The sequence below is a fragment of the Uloborus diversus genome, chromosome 1, assembly GCF_026930045.1.
Source record: "Uloborus diversus isolate 005 chromosome 1, Udiv.v.3.1, whole genome shotgun sequence".
NCBI lineage: Eukaryota > Metazoa > Arthropoda > Arachnida > Araneae > Uloboridae > Uloborus > Uloborus diversus.
The window spans coordinates 242177743-242198059 of NC_072731.1; the positions used below are offsets into that span (position 1 = coordinate 242177743).

At 32.8% G+C, this 20317-nt stretch overlaps 1 protein-coding gene across 1 annotated transcript in view; it reads left to right on the top strand.

The window, feature by feature from the left end:
- Positions 1 to 20317, top strand: part of LOC129234215 (filamin-A-like) — a 195353-nt gene that overhangs the window by 154029 nt on the left and 21007 nt on the right. The window contains exons 23-28 of the mRNA XM_054868138.1: positions 14424 to 14553; positions 16104 to 16244; positions 16973 to 17101; positions 18495 to 18668; positions 18759 to 18917; positions 19556 to 19759. Coding sequence (XP_054724113.1) covers positions 14424 to 14553; positions 16104 to 16244; positions 16973 to 17101; positions 18495 to 18668; positions 18759 to 18917; positions 19556 to 19759 — 937 coding nt within the window. The remainder of the gene's footprint in view (positions 1 to 14423; positions 14554 to 16103; positions 16245 to 16972; positions 17102 to 18494; positions 18669 to 18758; positions 18918 to 19555; positions 19760 to 20317) is intronic.

The following is a 20317-nucleotide window of genomic DNA, read 5'->3' on the forward strand; positions in this document are numbered from 1 at the left end:
GGGGGAGCCTGTAACCCCTAGAGGGCGCGTCCCCAGGTGGCGGATAGGGGAATGCCTTCATTGGTTTTCCAATGGGTGGTAGAAGGGAAATAAAATACCTTCCGCGGACCAACAGGTAGAAGTGCAATCTCTCCAAAGCAATGACAGACACTTTTGTATCTATAATGGTAATGTTGTGCACATTGCCAAGGCAGTCATCTTACATACAGCAAAGTTAAACTGTCGAAAATCTGGCTAAAGCAGACAAATTAACATTATGAACGTAATTTTCATATTGGTTAAATGGATGGTGACCTAAATGCAATTACCAACTTTAATTTTTACGGAAAATTTTAGCTAGGCTAATGTATTGGCATACAGCGAGCGAGCGAAGCGAGCATGGATCGCGAAGCGATCCACAGGGAACTGCGTAAGCAGTTCCGGGGGTTGGCGAGCGATAGCGAGCAGGGGGCGATAGCCCCCTAGTATATTTTAATTCTTTAATGTTTCTTCTCTGTGCTCAAAAGTACTAACATCTAAACTCAAAACGCATATAGACAAAGTTTTGATAAGAAATGAATAAATACCTTTGTGCTTAAAATGTAAAATAATGCGAAACAAGAAGTTCCGTCTAGAACTAAACGAGCCTACTTTCCCGTATACCCATACTACTTTCTAGTACCTGATCAATATTTTCAAAAAACGAACAAATAAAATAGCAGCACCTTTTAAACAAAGCAGCTAATGCACTTTTTTCCATTAAAATTTTTTTTAACAGCTTTCAAAACGAAATAATAATAATTAAAATTAATAAACTCATTAAAATAAATACATTATATCAAAAAAAATCATTTCTTTTTCCCCTGCTGCCAAAAATAATTTTTTTTAATGAATTAATTCACTTACCAGAACAAATAAAAACAATAAAATATCAACTTAAAAAAATAATTTTCATTTTTAAAAAAATCGTCTGCGCATATCTTTATGTAGAAACATAAATGATTTCGAGTTTATCCGCCGAAAACTGAATACCTAAATTAAGACTTTAACGTGAAAATAAAAACAAGTCATATCAACAATAATTATTTCACAGTTAAAACCATAGCTGTGGAGTCGGAGTCAATCTCACTTTGGAATAAAGGAGTCGAATATCCAAGAATCGAGTCAGTCATTTGTCCTCCGTGTATAAAGTTTTGCCAAAGCTACGAAATCAGAGTCGAAACCGGGGAGTCGGAGTCCGATTAATTGTCGGGCACAGGAGTCGGAGTCGGGTGCCTCTAAATTCTAGGAGTCGGAGTTTAACGTCAAGAGCTATTTCCAACAAAATTTGTTTGAAGTAAATCCGCCTTCAAATACGGAATCTACATTGACTTTCAGTTTCCCCGTAGGCGCTAATGTTAAGGGATTTGAACTGTTCAAAATTGAACGGAAAATTGTTCAAATCAAAAAGTGAAATATAGGAATGAGGTGTCCTCGCCGAGATCTTTCGAACAAAAATAAAATTTTCGAATCGGACTATTCACTCAAAAGTTATTAAGGGGGGGACATACCGACAGACATTTTCCCCCATCTCAATACCCTACTTTCCAATTTTTAATTTTTGATATTTATTTATTTTATTTATTGTTGACATTTTTTTGTTTTTCGCGATATTTTTAAGATGCATTAAGCCTTCTTTCATGCTTTTTTTCTTTTTCTGACTTTTACTGGAAAGTAGGCTAAAAAGGAATATAAATTTTTAGCAAAGTGCATACCTGTGTTTCGGGATTATAATGACCCTTTTTTCAATGCAAAAGAAGTGAGCTTCTGGATGAAAAGACACCCAGTAAAAACCTGCTTCAATTCCTTACAAAAGATGCAAGAGCTTTCGTCGAGTGTCTTTTCACCCTAAGTTCCAAAACATATGTGTGCACTGTTATGTGTCTCACTACGGTGTTTTGTACACTTTTAAAGCTTTTATAATCGGAGTCTAGATCATTAGTGCAACAACAGTGGACGCTGGTTAATTGAATCAGTGGTCTATTGAATCAACCACTTTAATGAATCAAATTGTCTAAAACAGAACAAAATCTAGGTTTATTGAGTTAGCCGCTTTATTGAATCAGCCGCTTTATGGAATCAAAACTGTTTTGCACAAACGTGATTCATATAAGCGACGGCCTCTGTACTTTTCATAGGATAAAAAAAAATTTTTTTTTTTTCATTGAAGCAAAATATGTGGCACCGAAAATGTCGAGGTTGAAAGTTTAACTGCCTTCTTCTCTTTGAAAATATCCCTCTAAAACGTGTGAAAAGGAGTGTTATATGGTGGAAAAAAGCTTTCAGAAACTTCTTTGAACTGAAGATTTGAACCAAAGAAAAACCTTTGGCTAATATCTATTAGGACTCGACGGATGCATCGGCCTGGCCGATGCATCGGCGCCGATGGTTCAACAATTTAGCCATCAGTATCGGCATCGGCAGCCGATGCTAACGTGCAGAAAACATCGGCCCATCGGCCTTAAAAACATCGAAAAGCCGATGGAATTGGCCGATGTTTTTAGAAAAAAAAAGGACCTTTGTTGATTTACTTTTTAATACAAAGTAAAGTGAGTTATTGTTTTCACATAAAATTGTTTACTTAAATTTCAGTATGAATTTTTATTTTAATCACCCCTGAAAGAGTTTTTAATACTGCATTCAGGTACCAAACAAGTTAATTATTGCTTTGTTTCTTGCGGTTGGATGTACGTAAGTATCTCTCATAAGTCATAACTCAAAAATGGTAATCTGTAGAAGGCTAAATTTTCGCGTGTGGGATGTGCATACGTTCAAGTTGTGCAATTCCCTTATTGTTTTCAATCGGATGTTCTAAAAAGCCTATTTACTCATTTTTTGTGACTATTAATTACTTATTTCAAGGCAAAACTAATACAGCGCCTCAGACTGACGATCATTTGGTGATATATTGCCGAATTGGGGACTGGAAACAAATATGAGATGGCGAAACCGGTTTTGTTTCATTTTGTTAGATTCTCGTTGAATCGACGGTAATTTTTAATTTTTCGATATTTGTAATATGAATCACAGTAATGCAGTCTTTTTTGTATCGCTTCTGCGGAGCTACAAGTTTGGGGCCCGTCTAAATACATTTTGATGCCCTATTTCTCTATCATAGAAAATGTAAAACATTTATCATAAGCATTTTTGTAACTCGGGCCCCTACGGTTATGGGGCCTCTCGTGCAATTGCAATATTTGCTGTATTTTAAATCGCGCCTGCGCGTCAAAACAAACTCGGGTGCAAGTTTTAAAAGAGTTTTTCTGCTCAATGTTTATGATTACTTTGAACTCTATTTTTTACGACTATTTTTTGTATTTCCGAGAACACTTGCACGCCCCTCCTCCCACCCCCTCAATTTCTGAAATTAAACTGTAGTTGTACTTTTGAGTTGTTTAAAAGTAACACCATTCATAAAATTAGAGGTTTTTTTTTTTTTTTTTTTTTTTTTTCAAGCTTTATTTTTTGTTTAGGAAAAATTTAGAGAATTAATCTAGCAAAATTGATTAAAGACGTTTTGAATAGTGACATAATTCGGAAATCAAAGGGACTTTTGAATTTTTTCTTCGTAAGTGCTGAAGTAGATTCAGAAACTCTTCCGAGGCGTTGGTGGTAGCGGTTCTGTATTAAAAAAATGAGGCCAAAAAGTTTAATGTTGTGAGTTATCCCAAAATCAAAGGGTGACCCTCCTAACCCACCCTCGTCGTGTCAAGCATTTCTTACATATTTAACGATTATTTATTTTGGTCATGAAATGACATTTTGCGTATTTCTTATATTTGTTTCACCTATATTTCGTAATGCGAAATCTTTTTTGCATCATGAATAGCGATCGATTTTTTTTTCTGTTATAAGTAACTATTTTTATGTATTTATGTAAAATCAATGAATAAGTTATTTTCGTTTTCATCATATTTTTAATAATATGTTATAGAAAAGTTTGAAGGATTTTCTATTATGCAATTTTTTACATTTCAGAAAATTATTGTTAAATTGAAAAATTTAATTTGAACTTGTTCGTAATGCTTCATAAAAGATTAAACTATCAAATTATTCAATATTACGGGTGCAAACATCAGATCAAGTAGTATATGTATTCAGTTATTAACTTGGTGTAAATATTGAGTTTGTTTATTGTAGTTGCGTTTTAAGAACCTTGCTCTTTTCATGGCTATTTCTTTTTTCAGCAAAATTTATGTCACTCTTATAGCTTTTATGAAAAATGCAAACTTTTCTATTCATAAATTTTAAATAAATATAAAAATATTCCTAATATGATTTAATATTGAAATTTATCTGTTACCTTTTTTGTTTAATTTGATGACTAAAAAATGTCTACGTGCAATTTTTCCACTTTAATTGCGTTATTTGTTGACGGTATTCTAGTTTTATTCTTAATTTTCATTTTAATGATAAAATATAATTTAATGTTTTTTAACTATGTTTAATGTACCTAAATCCATACATTTTGACAATATTACTGAAATCTTAGTTATATGTTCAATTTAAAAAAATCAATTGGTTATTAAACAGTCTCTTTGTTTTTCTTCCTTTTTTTTTCTTTCTTTCTTTATTTTATTCTTTTCTTTCTTTCTTTTTTTTTGGTTGTTCTTTGTCTTCCATCATACAGCAGTCAAAAAAGGAAAAACATAACTACACCCTATACAGATTGTACGTACTACGATCCAAAAGTTCGGGGGACAAGCTGTTTAAAACCTTACTCAGAATAATTCACATAACCAAAGCACATCCACCTTCAAAAGGTCGCCATGAGGGACTATGATACTTCTTCCAGCGTTCATATAACTTTTGGAAACACTCATGGAAGCCATTTTTCGCTACCTTCTGTGATGAAGCTTTATCTTCTCCTGACGGAAGAAAGCGGCGTCCATGCAAATCTTTTTTGCAGGGAACAGGTAAAAGTCATACGGAGCTAAGTCCGACGAAACGTTATGTTATTTGTTTGTCATATCAGAGTATAGACAAACCAAACCGTGCGTCCTCAGCATGAAAGTCGCCTTCTTCCTCACGATGAAGTTAAAGCCTTACAGGAAGTTGCGAAACAGGCTGCCAGTGCTTCTAAAAGCTATACGAAAGTTGCAGAAGTGCATAGTCGTTCAAAGTGACAATTTTGTAGATAGATGTGCTTCGGTAATGTGAACTATTCAGGGTAAGGTTTTATACAGCTTGCCTCAAACTTTTAGATCATACTACGTACGTATGAGTTTTCAACTTACTATTTCATAACGTTTTTGAGTGACGCAAGTTTACGCGGATGAAGACATCACATCACAAGTGAGTTTGCGATAATTAACTAAGGATGAGTTAAAAATGGAAATTTCGGTCATGTATATGTTCTTAGGTACATATGCATGTACAGATGTGCCGAAAAAACTTGTGAAGTTTAAATTGGGTGATCGTAAAATATAAATTTAGGTTGAAATCTGATATATATATATTTTGTGATTGCAATTCCTTATTCGTCGAAAGAAAGTAAAATGAAATGAATCAATGATTGTTTAAACCTGACAATCTTATCAATTTATTTCTGTTAGATTTTTTTTTTTTTTTGCCATCGGCCAACAACATCGGCCATCGGCAATCGGCCATTTGGAGGAAAACAATCGGCCATCGGCCATCTTTGAACAATCGGCCAACAATCGGCATCGGCCCATCGGCCAAAAAATGCCATCGGTCGAGCCCTAATATCTATGGGGGGAAAACCTAGTAAACCTGTGTTTCAGGAGTGGGTTTTGGAATGTTCAAAACTGGTTTAGGACAGGACAAGTGGTTTTTACCATCCGAAACTGTAAAACTGTCCGAAGGTGTCTTAAACTGTCTAAAAGTATGCTAACGCTAAAGTTGTGTAATCTAATCAATTCGTATTTACTGCAATATTCGTAATGCAGAAATATAAATATAATTAAGCTTTAACAAATGAGTATTTCATAATATTTTCTCCGAAATGTTCATTTAAAAAAGGTTTTACTTAAAAAAATTGCCTTACGTAAAAACGTCCTTATATAACTATTGGTAGAGTTATGAAGGAAATTCACAACACTACTAAGACAACTAATTTCAGTTCCATTCTTAGCTCAAAGGAATGTTATTAGATGTGAAAAAAAAAGCTTTATTTTTTTTAATGTTTTTTACACCTAAGTTTTACATGATTTTTTGACAAAAATTCTTTTTTTAATCATAGATTAAAGAACAATAAATTGATTAAATGTATGCACTTATATTTCGAAACTTGTGCAATTTCATTTTTTAATTCATATTTTTAATGCAATAATACATTCTGCAACTAGAATGAACAAACACTGTAGTAGCTTGACAATTTTTAGAAACGAAATATTGGCATGTTCCTAAAGTAGTTTGGTGGTAATTTAGTTTTAGAACATAAAATGGCGCCATAGTCAAGAGAAGAAAATCTTCACAAAGTTGTAAAAGACTCACAAATTTATGTATATTTTTCCCCCTTCAGTTAAAAAATTGCCATTTATTGCATTTAAGATAATTATTGCACTATATTTTGAACACTTTCATTTGTACACATTCATAAGTGTCAAAAAATTTGGTTATTACGAAAAAAAAAAACAAATTGAAAATTTCAATGAAGAATTCAACGTCTATGTAACCAGATTAGAACCAGCTGTATAAATAAGTTACACATAATATTTATACTGGAATGTTCACTTTGAATAGATATTCAATGTAAAACATAACTTTGACACATTTTGTTCTGCTTTTGGTATTTTCTCACAAAATATAGTTTCTCTAAAAATGTAGTTTTGGACACTTTCGGACAATTTTGGACAAAGGGTTTTGGACAGGACGGTAAAAACCATGGTTTTTATCGTAGTGTCCAAAATCTTGCCAACTCTGCTGTATTTATTTGAGAAGTTTCAAAAGACCGAAATTCCACAATATATTCTTACGTAATTTCAGCATTTAAATTAATATGCTTACTTTATTAACAGTTAATTGTACAGTTACTGTCATTATTTTTTCTTTTTGGCAACTATTAAAAAGCTTGGCCCGTCCATCAACGACAAAGCTAGTACAATAAAAGCTAATAAAAAGAATTTGATATTCCCCCCCCCCCCACAATGTCTGTAAAATTAGGATTAATAAATAACATTGGTTTAAACACATTTCATAATTCCTTATGCAGGTTGAATCAATCAAAACAGTGTACCATTAAGTTCAATGCAAACTTACATCAACATAACTAATAATCTATTATGGTTTTACCGAAAATATTTATAGCAGTGGAAATGGAGACTCGCTGTCTGCGAATCACAAAAAAGGGGGAAAAAACTCCTTTTTGGAAAACCTCTCTAAACTAGTAAGATAAAATTCCTGACTGTATTTTGAGCATGTCGTCGATCTTTTTGACTACAAAAATAAGCAGGAAGTGTGTTTCGGTTCTGATGAAAATAATAGACAAAGTTTTGCCAGAAAAATGTGTCAATGCTACAGCTCTTGCACAATACGCCATGAAGTAGAAGGAAAGAGTTGAATGCAGTTTTTTTTGCCTTCTCCGACTTTTATCATTCATTGGTTTGAATTTAAGCCAGGTGCTATGCTATTACTGTGTTGTACTGAAAACAAGCCAAGATATTTAGCAGCATCCTGTGTTTTTTGGCCTTGGAACTTATGCAAATTTGAGTCTGATTCAGCTAAGGAAGTAGAGTTAGTTCAGTAAAATCATATTTAGTGTTACTTCCGGGTAAGAGCGGTTTGGTGTAGTTTATTCTTTAAAATTCAAACGTTGACAATAGTTAGAGTCAGGAATTTTCTGTATGGGGATTGAGGGACTTCAGCAAAGCATATCACTCACTAGCCACAATAATGGGACATTATAATTTTTAAAAAAAAAGGGAAAAGCATTGGAGAAAACAAAGATCTTAAGTCCAAACTAATTATTTATGTTTTTATTATTTATTTTGATTTATGCTTAAATATTACGAAGAACTTGAAAAAAATAAATAACTATTGTAATAACTGGTTGCATTTTGCAGTCTTAATAACGTTTAATTAAAGTTTGTATTTTTTTCTTTTAAATTGGAACAGTTTAAAGATGTGCTACCATTATATTGTTAGTACGACAACCCACACCAGTTATGTAACCAATTTTGTTGCCAGCATTGAAACAAAAAATAACAATAAATTCACATCTTAAAACTAATTATTTTTTTTAATTTAATACTAGCGGTACCCGCACAGCTTTGCTCATAGTAGAAATTAAAAGGTCATTTGGTTCGCCCGTATATTTACAAATAATGAGTGATGAATTTCTCTCCAATTTGTTTATGTTCATTTGTTTGTACACGTTATAATAATTTACTCGACCACGTTTGATAATTTACTCGTCCATGTTATGATAATTTGATCGATAAAAAATGTTCTTAAAATTGGAATAGAAAAAGAACAAAATCGAATTTTCGAACAATCGCTTCGAGATGCTCACCCCTATGCTACGAACTAAATATGTGCCAAATTTGAGGAAAATCGGTTGAACGGTCTAGGCGCTATGCGTATAACAGAGATCCAGACACAGTCTTTCAGCTTTATTATTAGTAAAGATTATGATTTTAATCGCCCTTGAGCAAACTATTCTAATAATCACACGGTTGGGTCTTTTACGTCACAATTTTCATGTATTTCTGCGGAAGCTTTCGCTAACGTTTTAATAACCCCACGTTTGACTAAAATGTAATACTTTCTCTCAAATGAACATTAAGACAAAAACTGCCGACATTAGTTAAAATTTTAACTGTAATCGGATTTATTATCAATTGTTGATAATACTATTACTAATGAAATAAATGGTTTAAAATTGTGCGACAAAAAGTGTCAACAGCAAATGATTAAAATTAAGAAAGAAAGTTCCTGATTACGTAAACGTTCTACTGCATTTCAGCAAGGTTTTATTCCTTAGTTTTAATTTTTGTACTTAAACTTACTTGTGGAGAGATGGTAGTGTAGAAAATATATAACTGATTGTGATTGACTTTCACATCTTCTCAAAATCTTTGCGTACACAGCATTTAACTAATAAGATTGACTAGACGTTTACTGCGCACATAAAACTCATCCCTATTTTTGCTGCCTTCATAAATTTGAAAGAAGAATACCATAGTTTTTTCACTGTGACATTCACTCACGTTTGATGGTCAAGCTTTGTGCCACAGAATACAACCAAAAACTCCCAAGAATTCTTCGATGCTGTCAGATACCTAAGAACAGTTTACATTTAAAAGTGTCTGAATACATTTTTTGCATAGATGATGCAATAATTGACTCTATTATCAGGAAATATTTACCAATTAATCCTATTTGAAGACCACGTGAAAAATTTAAATACTTTTTGAAAAGGTTTGCTTTTGAAAAAAAAAAAGTTTTTAGTTTTATTCTAACATTAAATGTTTAGTTCTTCATTAACTGAATATCAAACATCGTAATAAAAGATGCGTGTTTTTTATTGTTACGTAAATGAGTTAAAAAGGGATTGTAAATTAAAATTGATCCGTAACTATAAAATTCGTTCCATAAAGCTATAAAATCTCTCATTGGTTCAGTACTGTATGTATTTTGTTTGATAATTGTAAAGGGAAAACCCATTGAGAGAGTGCTAACTTTTGTGCCTTTCTGTTTACATTTACTTATTAAAAATCCCCACCCCTCCCCTTCTCCCGTAAAGAACATTGTATGTGTCACGGGGGGGGGGGTCTCTCTGCTCTTATTTAGTTTAATTGCTTAAAATTACTTAAATAATTATTTTTAAAGCTTCTTAAAAAGTTCCTCTATATTTGTCTGCATCGTAATCGGATACATTCAAATGAAGTATGACACGAGGAAGTTGTGATTGACATATGGACGTCTCACTTGCCAAATCGATTAACTCCATAAAACAAAAAGTTGAGAAAAGTGATGAAGATAGTGTTATCCTTAGGAGTGAATAGGATCTTGTGTTACATTTTCTGCCATCACAGTGTCAGAAATGTACTGAGCCAAAACTTTAATATAAATTCACATGCTAAGCATTGATAAAGCACTATTAAAGCAGAAATAAGGTTTTTTTTTAAAGTGGAGTTAATCGATTTGGCAATTGAGGCATCCATATAATGAAAACGAAATCTTCCGACGATAAAATAATCTGAATGAAAATGATGTAAAGTCACTTAATATGAATAATAAGGTCTTCGTGTTTTTTTATTTTCCATGCGCACCACGCCATTTAGGTCAGTGGTTCTCAACCGAGGAAAACATCTAAGAGTTGTTAAACGAAGCTACCAAAGCTCATATTCCACTTAATGTTATGTCACTTATATTGGGCAGGAGGTTTTAGTCCGATTTAAAGCGTATACGCAAACGAAAGATCTTATGTAAAAAGCTATAAAATATTGTTTTGGGTTCAAGCTACGCTATAGAGTGACAAATTATGGCTATTGCGTCATAAAAAGACAAAAAAAAAAAAAAAAACTAATTTTATTATTTTTTGAAAAATTCAGTTTTTAGCATATTTTTTCAAACGTCCAGCCTCATGCGCAAACTGAAAATGTCAAATTGTTTTTATTTTTCCCCATTTAGGATACTAAACTACAACTTTTGAGAGGTAACGCGATTCCAAAATAAAGAAATTGATTTTTTCGAACCACCGTAAATTATAAGTGTTGAAAACCTGGTTAAAAGGGCTGAAAACCCAGTTTAACTGGAGTAGTTATCTACTCCGGTCTGTAGTTCTAGGGTTTTAAAATAAGATAAGCTCCGAGTCCCCACTAATTATTTTAAATTTTGTGTTCGAATGTTAAAAGTTTTGTCATAAAACGTCCATCAAAATAAAATTTCTTGTGATATAATTTAACCTTAACGGTATACTAGTTTCACTGTAATGTAACGTATTTTAATAAAAGTAAATTTTTTAACGTCAGTGGTAAGCTAAGTTAAGGATATGCAAAAAGGGGTACGTGAGTTGGAAAAGATTAAGAACCACCAACTCGGGTAATATTTAAGAAACTGTAAAACTTAAAACACACACATTTTTATTTGAACTTGGAATTATGTTTTTCCCATTAGCAAATGAGGATTTTGTCGGTAACTTTTCTAATAAAATTTTTTCAAGTTCTCAAAAATGTCCCGTTATCTATTTTAATCTTTCCATTAAGATGTCAGTGCCATCTTTACTTTCGTTTCTGTTAAACAACTTCGATTTTTTACTCCCATCAGTGCAAGTTTATGCTACAGGAACTCTTCCAGTCTAAACTTAGCGGCATAGCCAACAATGATCCTTAATAAATTTCCTGCGGTCGTGAAGAAGAAAAATATTAAGTTCAATCGACTCGGAAGACAGAAGTTGGAATGAAGTTTTAAAAATAAAATTGAAGGCACTTTTATTTCATGATGTTCCGAAGAAAAAAAAATTCTCCTGGGGCATCGCCAAATGACGCTTATGTCTGCTGTAGGTGTCTGGATTGCTCCTTTATGAAATAACTTCTTGCACCCGTTGACTGCTTTGGGCTCCATTCACCTGTTGTTTTAAAATGATGAATGCCCATTAAACCTCTTATTGCATATCTCTCGGTGGTAACTGGATCGCTACTAGTTCTGTTTCATTTCATCATTCTCCGGGCGGCTTGAAAAATGACTCATGCGTTAGAAATGGATGAAGAATTGCTTGTTGATTGGAAGAGGAATGCGAAACCATTCCACAGCATAACAGCGAGATAACGATTCCCGAGTATGACATGGTGCCGCTCATCAGAGCGAAAAAAGAAATTGCTTTTCGCTCTTTATCTTTGCTCTGAAGTCCGAAACTAAACGATGCGATGTGAAATGTTTAGAAGGTTTAATCTACTGTCAAGTAAATAACGCGTATATATGAATAACATTTGGAAAAAGAAAAACATGATGTATATTAAGTTAAAACATGAATACGCTTTAGAGAGAAATTAACTAAAACATGATGGCTTAAGATTAATTTAAAACATGAATATGCTTCGCACACTCATTAATTAAAAACATAATAGTTTTTTAGTTATGATTCTTCGTTTTTTGTTACATAGCTTTCCGGAACTCCCCCCCCCCTCCCCCTATCTCCTTCCCCGACCAATATTCGGAGAGATAAAATTGAAGTTTTACTGTAAATAAATAAGTCTTTTTTTTTTTTAAATTGAACAATCAAGATTATTTATTTTCAGTATGCCGTGGCTGGCGTTCGCTTCTTTTCCCAAAACCATCCTTTTAAATACCCAAAAGTATCTGTGCCATCTCTTCGAGAACGACCCTGAGTTAAGAGTCTATCCAGTTATTACAAAACTAGAAAATCGCCCGTAAAGGTATTATGATGACTGAAAATGTTTCTACATTTGAACGAAGCAATGGCCTGTTTGGTGATAGTTTGATGGTTGAAATTTTAAACTCCAGTAGATGAACCCTAAATTCCAGTTGATAACGTTCATTGTTTTTCGTTTTTTACTTCCTTTTACAAAAAATTAAGTATTGTATTCGAGAAAAAAATTTCACTCAAAATTCGACCTTAATTTCCATTTTGCTCACCCCCGAATTAATGTTAAGTTTTTTTTTTCAACCCGACCAAACGTGGATAAGTGCCTAAGAACGTATAGACACTCGAAATATCCAATTTGACATCCTCCGAATTAATTACAACGACTTTTCTCATGACGTCCGTATGTATGTGCGGATGTGCGTATGTATGTCGCATAACTCAAGAATATGTCCTAGAAAGTTGAAATTTGGTATGTAGACGCCTAGTGGGGTCTAGTTGTGCACCTCCCTTTTTGGTTGCATTCGGATGTTCCAAAGTAGGTTTTCACACCTTTTTGGGGGGAAATCATTATTTCGATGCAAACTCAAGTGGTGTTATAATTTGGCGGACACTTGTCGATATATCGCCAAGATTTGTCGCCAACTTGGCGATTTTTTTTTTAAAAAATCTGGTTTCAAATTGGCTATTGTTGGTGATATTTAGAGAGTTAACTATTGAATCGCATTACATTTTCCAATAATGGGTAAATAACATTAAATTTGTGTAAAAGGAAGTCATATGATGCACACATCAGCTCGTTTCATTTCCCTGAAATGACACAGTACCAGTAAAACAGTTAAGTTACCGGATCCAGTTCAGCCTGGTCACAATAAAGCCTTTCCCAGTATTTTAAACATTACTAAAACATATTATCAAATTATCATGTCGTGGGGCGGGTTTCATTGTTGATGACGTCATGAGTGTTACTCGATCATTCTCTATTATATATATGAGGATTTTAGAATTTGTCAAGGAACTCAGGACTATAATTAGCTGAGATATGAATTTTACAAAGGCAGCATTCTTTCTCACATTTGGTAGTGGAAACCTAATCGCGCATTTAAAATTTTTATGTTTATCGAAAGAGCAGATTTTTTTTTCATACGATAAAATAATTGGCCGTTATAAATAATAAAATCGCGGGAGATATTATTAGCTCGAATTCCAAAGGTTTTCCTCGACTGAAATCATAAAGAACTCTTCTTTTTTCAAACTTTATAACATTTCCCCGCCCTTTCACTTGCGCCAGGCTTTTTGGCTAACGATTTTTTTTTTCTTTTTCGCAACACATAAGATTCTTTTTTTCGCAAATGTTTACGGCCGTTTTTATTATTGTTATTTATTTTACGTTTACAGAGGATTGAAAAAAAGTTATACTCCTTGCTACTCACTAATGATGTAAATTGTTTTTATGTATGCATATTTCCTTTTTTTTTCATTATTGTGTGTTGAATCTTAAATTTTACAGTTGTACACAATTATTATTGCTTAGGAAAGTTTTTTTTTTTTTCGGTGGTTTATAGCAATTAGAGTATTGCAATTTATTAGTGCTCTTTTCGAATGACCCAAATGATTTTTTTAACAATATCGTTCAATTAATAAAAAAAATAAATAAGACTGAAGAGATGGACAACTAACGTTTAAAACACAGACGGCAATCAACTATATTATAGAGCATAGAAATTATAAATGATAAAGCAATTGGTTCTAAACTGTATTCCTTGATAACGAAAACTTATATTTGTCGGAATTAGTACTTTTCCGTCAAAGGTACGTCACTTGGTTTCGCAATTTGTTTACTTTCTTCCTTGGCGACAATAGGAAAATCGCTCAAATTGGTTGGCGATATCTGCAAGTTGATAGCAATCCTAAAATTTATAAATTAAACTTATTGAATTTCGCCAACTACGAAATTTTTAGTTTGCAATAGCGATAAATAAAACTAAAAATTTCCAAATAATTAAAAATGCGCCAAGTGACGTACCTTTAATAAAAAAGTACCACTGTTTCAAACTAAAAAATGAAACAACCCGTTTCATAAATTTATTTATTTGTGTTTATGTCGTTTTCATAGGGTGTCAAAGAACATATTGAAAAGAAGACTGTTACCAAAACTCGTACAACTCATTCCAGAACTACTCAGTACAGAAGTGTAGAGTTACGTAGCATACCTGTACCTTCCAGGTCTGCAGACCAACTCACTGGTAAGAATGCGTACTTATGGTAAAATTATGGATATATTTCGTTTGTGTATGTATATCAGTACGGAATAACTCCTTTGTTACCAAGTTACCCAATTATCAGGTCCATCGTTAGTAGGTGTTTTGCACTTCCTAGCGTTATATAAACTATAACAAAAAAAGTCTAGGGGCAGGTAAAATGGTTAAAAATACACACAATGGAACATTTTAAAGAAACTGAGATAAAAGTATAATAGTCAAATCGCACTGCGGCGACACCGACTGCGTTCGGTGTCATAATCAATCCGGCAGATGAATCTAAACGCTGGGGAAAAAAGACATTCCAAGATTGGTGAAACCTTTGTATTTTTTGTTAAACAAGAATCACAGTGTCTGGAGTGTATAATCTGATTAAGATTAATTGATAAAGCTAAAGAGAGTCGGGGTTTTAGATTTGCATTTTGCATTTAGATCAGCAGAATTGATACTCGTTCTTGATTTGGCAACCATTTTGGCATTTTTTTTTTAAATTTGGTTTCATTTTGGCCACTGTTGGTGATATTTAGAGAGTTAACAATTAATCACATTAAAATTGCCAATAATGGGGAAATAACATTAATTTGGTGTAAAAGGAAGTCAAGTGATGCAGACATCAGCTCGTTTAAACTCTAAAAGTATTTTCTCTGCCCACATTTTTTTTTTTAAAGAAGAAAAAATGAAATTTTTTCATACTATAAAATTTTATCATTGTATCTGAATGTATTTTTGAGGGAAATATTATCCACTAATTAAAAAGGCAAATTGAAAGGGAACGGACAAACTATTAACGAAACTTGATCCGGAGATTTTGACGAGCATGGACGTTAAGTGTTGTTGTTTTCCCTGTATTGATACCGTGATAACAATGAAACGCCTTTTACAGAGTCGGGGCTGTCGATACGCTACATCCATCAGGCTTTCGCCGGATGTTCTTTCATCCATAAATTCCCGTTTTCTGCATTTAGAAAGGGGTTGATTGTAACTCTCAAGATATGTATATGCTTTGAAAATGTTTTTGTCTGTTTATTTTCTGGAAAAAATTATTGTTTTATTTTCTTGTTACGATAACGTTAGGAATTAAAGCGTCAAACTGCTATGTTATCAAGATCTGTTCAAAAGTAATGAATTTTGGTTTATCTGATACAAAAATCTGATTCTTCCTCAGGGCGTTGAATGTTTTGAGAAATAAGGGAATTTTTGAAATCGAAGACGGGAGGGGGGGGGGGTAATTTTTCTGAGAAGGGATTTTTTTTTTCTTTTTGGCTGCTCGTTTTTAGAGGTTAATTTAATTATTTTTTATATTTTTTAATTCGGGAAAGAAGAAACGTTTCTTTTATCAGTTGTACTGTGTTACTTAAAAAGAAACATTAAGCTTTTCTAGGGTCTACTTACTTTAAACTTTATATGACTTTATTTTGTAACTTTTATGACAAAAATGAAATATTCAAATCTTAAATGACTGAAAATAAAATTGAAATAGTCTGTGAAGCGCTTGAATTTTTATTATTTTGAATTGGTTGATTTTTATTTTTTAGCTGAAATAAAAATGCCATCAGGGAAATATGACAAACCGGAGATCGTAGACAATCAAGATGGGACGATTTCCATCAAATATGATCCAAGAGAGGAAGGACTTCATGAGCTTCACCTGAAGTTTAATCAGGAACACATACCAGGTTACATTGCTTTTATAAGTCATTGTGGTTAATTTCAGTGCATTGTGTTTTTTTTTTTTTTTTTTTTTTTTTTTTGCAAATTTTTCCGACATTAAAATTTTTGAGTGTAGGGAAGACTCTCCTCCAAGATTTGTTTCGTGAGGATCACATGTTTTCAGGAGGAAATTATAATTTGGCTATTTTGTGTTTTCCCTCGCTGTAAACATTTACTTTCAGTGTCCCGTTTTTTCCACCACTATATCCAAATTCTTAAAAATTTCATGCTTCCACTTCTCTAAATTTGAAATAATATTTCAAAATGTAAGAAAATTTTTGAGTCCTGTTAAAGTAGAATAGTATAAAAGAACTTATGTATTAGTAACATTTAAGAAATTTGTTTCCACATACAGAACTAAATATTCATAAAGATCCCATCAAATAATAAATACAAAATGGTTTCTCATTGATTCACATCATCAATCAGATTTTCAGTAAATAACAGGGCTCACAAATTTGTTTTATACACTACCTCTTAAACTGTTTTACTTTGAATCTGTAGCTACAGTATTAGCTTTCATGCGCATTTTTAGAACATTCCCTGAGCACCAATTACTAACAGCTTTACACACAGTTATAATTCTGCGTGTTTCATTTTGAAGTTGCTAAAATAATATCAATTGGCAATAATTTTGCTGAATTTCAGTGTTTGTTGATCAATTATTTGACATGCTTTGTTTTCCATATTTCAGGAAGTCCTTTCAAAATATATGTTGACTCAATTTCAAGTGGGTTCGTTACAGCTTGTGGTCCAGGTTTAACTCGAGGCGTTGCTGGTGAACCGGCTAATTTTACCATTTACACGAAAGATGCTGGTGCTGGTAAGAAAGCGTTGTTTGAACACAAAAAATATATATATAATAATCAGCAACATAATTGTTTCATTATAAATTAATAATTATTAATTGTATCACAATATCGCTGTAATGAAAAATAATGGTGTGAAAAATAATTTTAAAAAATTGCACTTACCTTATCTAAAAGCTCTAATTAGCAACTGCTCAAAAATATCCATAAATAGAGAATGTACACTTTTTATTCAGCATTCTGCGACTTTTATTACACACAAGTTAATTTGAAATTTTAAAGTACTGAGTAATAGATGTTTGAAAATTTCCTTGATACTAATTGACTCGAAACAGTTCTCTTTCTACTTTATGGAGCGAAGACCGAAGAAAATACTGTGTCATTTGCAGCTTCTGCATGAGATATGTTTTTAGTTTTCAGGCCATGTAACGCATTTGAAAAAGTAAGTTTTAATGGGAGTTTTATAATCGCTTTTTCTGCATCAGAATCGCTATTCATTGCTTGCCCCTTTGCCCGTCAAAAATTGCAGATTCCAAGAAAAGACTTTTTCTCTTTTGAATAATATAGATATAATTTGGAAAACAATCCAGTATTTCCTAACTCAAATTAACAAAGAGAAAAAAAATTTCGGCTGTTAAAATATTCATTAATTCGGGGTCTATTGTCGGTAAAAAGGGGTTTTTACCTTCATTTTAGTCGGGGAAAAATAAAAGCTCGCGAAATTTGTTAAATAGAGGTTCATTAAATCGGGGTCCAATTGTACTATATAATTTTTTTAGGAACATATATTTTATTTTTATTGAGGTTATATTAATTTTTTTTCTGTTGGATTCAGTTTCTTGGAGCTTGTGAAAGTACTTTGGTGTGAGCGTAAGAAAAGTTGCAGTTGAAGCCTTCATATCTCACATTTTTATCTGAAAATTTTGTCTGGAATCAATTTTCTTTGCCACTATGACTAGATTTATAATAATCACCATGCTCATATCCTTTATTACTTTGGAATTCGATGCAGTAGGGTCTCAAAAATTAAGCCTAGTGTGGATCGAAAACTAGTTTGAAAATGATGGGCTATCTGGAATGCACATGCAACAGTTTTTTAAATTGTTCTCAGAATGTGGCAGTTTTCTTGATTTGACCGGGTTATCAAGTGCCAAGTTTCCGAGACTGTTGTATTTTAACAATTATCTCGAATTAGCTTTATTCGTGGGAGTTCAACTGTATTAAAGAATTATTGCAAAAAAAAAAAAAAAAAAGAAAGCTAGAGAAATTGTGTTTACCAGCCAACCTGTGACCTAACTTGGGAAGCGATGAGCATAATTCCTAACCTCATGTCATGGAAGTAGTTACTTGAATATTTCTTTCAAACTTTTAAAAGTTGTCCAAGCACATTTTTTTCCTTCATTTTAGGTGGACTTTCTGTTTTGGTTGAGGGGCCATCTCAAGCCGAAATCACCTGCCATGACAATAAAGATGGCACTGTCTCTGTTAATTACTTACCTGCTGCTCCTGGTGAATATAAGATCATTGTAAAATTTGCCGATAAGCATATTAAAGGCAGCCCTTTTACTGCCAAAATAACAGGTTTGTTTCTAATTATAAAGTTTGGAAATAACTAATTGGAAAACACTTGACCTGTTCTCCTTATTTTCCTATTTTTTTACTCTTTTTTAGGAGAAGGACGCAAAAGAAATCAAATCTCAGTTGGTCACTCCAGTGAAGTTTCACTGAAGACAATGGAAAAAGATACAAAAACTCTTAATGCTAGCATCGTATCTCCTAGAGGTTTAGAGGAACCTTGCTTCTTAAAAACATTGCCAAATGGACACTTAGGTAAAATTTAAGTTTTATATCTCTTGAACCTTTAGCTAGTTGTGCATTTTTAAGTGTTTGTAGTATCCCCTCCCATTTCCATCCATTTTTTTTTTAAATCTGTTTTTATGTTTTATCTGAAAGCAAAATTATTTTCATGCAGTTTACTAATCTACCCTATTAATATTAAAGAGTGAATAAATGTATGCATGTAATGTACAAGTAATGTTTTTTTTTTTTTTTAAGCCTTGCTAAAAACATGTTTTTTAATTTAAAACTGAAGTTCAAGTTTTTAAAGCCATATTTTAAATCATGATAGTCTTAAATTTCAATGTGTCTACATTTTTTTCTGAAAGGAACAAAAGGCCAGTTTAAGAAGTTCTATTGATCATCTCTTTCCCCTTGAAAAAGGTTTTTGCAGTTAATCTGTTTCAATTCCAGAAAGAATGGTCAACAGGGAAAACTTCTTATTCCATAAACTATTTACAATATTCTGTCTGGAATAGTTTAAGTTCAGTCAAAAAAAAAAAAATTTTTTTTTTTGTTCAAAATATTCTTTGACAGTAACCTATCTGGCTTATGCATGTAAAGAAAACCATTAGCTTTGTCCTATTTAGGAAAACATAGTGTATACTGATTTTTTTTTTTTTTTTTTCCAGGTATTTCTTTCACACCAAGAGAGCCTGGAGAGCATTTAGTAAATGTTAAAAGGCAGGGCACTCACGTCCAGGGAAGCCCATTTAAAATTAATGTTTTGGAAGGAGAAATTGGTGATGCATCTAAAGTCAAGGTATTAGGAAATGCAATCAAAGAAGGGAAAACCCACACGGCAAATGCTTTCACTATTGATACCAAAGAAGCTGGTAAGTAAACTTTTCCAAGCGCAGCCTTGAGTGGATTTTCGACTATTATTTTTTTAAAGTACCTAAAGAAATTCTCGGATCGTTCATTGAATCTGCAAAATCCAGGATGTCCCTTGAATGTTAAGGTCATGCTCCAGTAGCGCAGCCACGGGAGGGGTTTTGGGGTTAACCCCCCCCCCCCCCAGAGCTCGAACACTTTCCTTTCCTCCATACAAATCAAGGGGAAAAAGCAGTATTTCAACTTTTCCAAGAGTGACATGTTCAAAAAAAGATCTAACTACATGATCTGGGAAGCAGCCATGAATTATTATCAAATTCTTGAACATACAAGTAATATTTCATGATAAGCATCTCTATTGGGTATAAGAGAGCTAAAATGGAACTCATTAAAGAGCAAAATGATATGGTCAATCAACATTTCCAGCTCTGAACAAATCCTTTTTAGGGATTCCTTCCCATTTCTTATTGAAGTATCAAAACCGTTATTAGTTAGCATTTGACATTCGAAAAGAAATTGGTGCACCTGAAGACTAAAGTAGAGTTTTTAAATGATCTCGC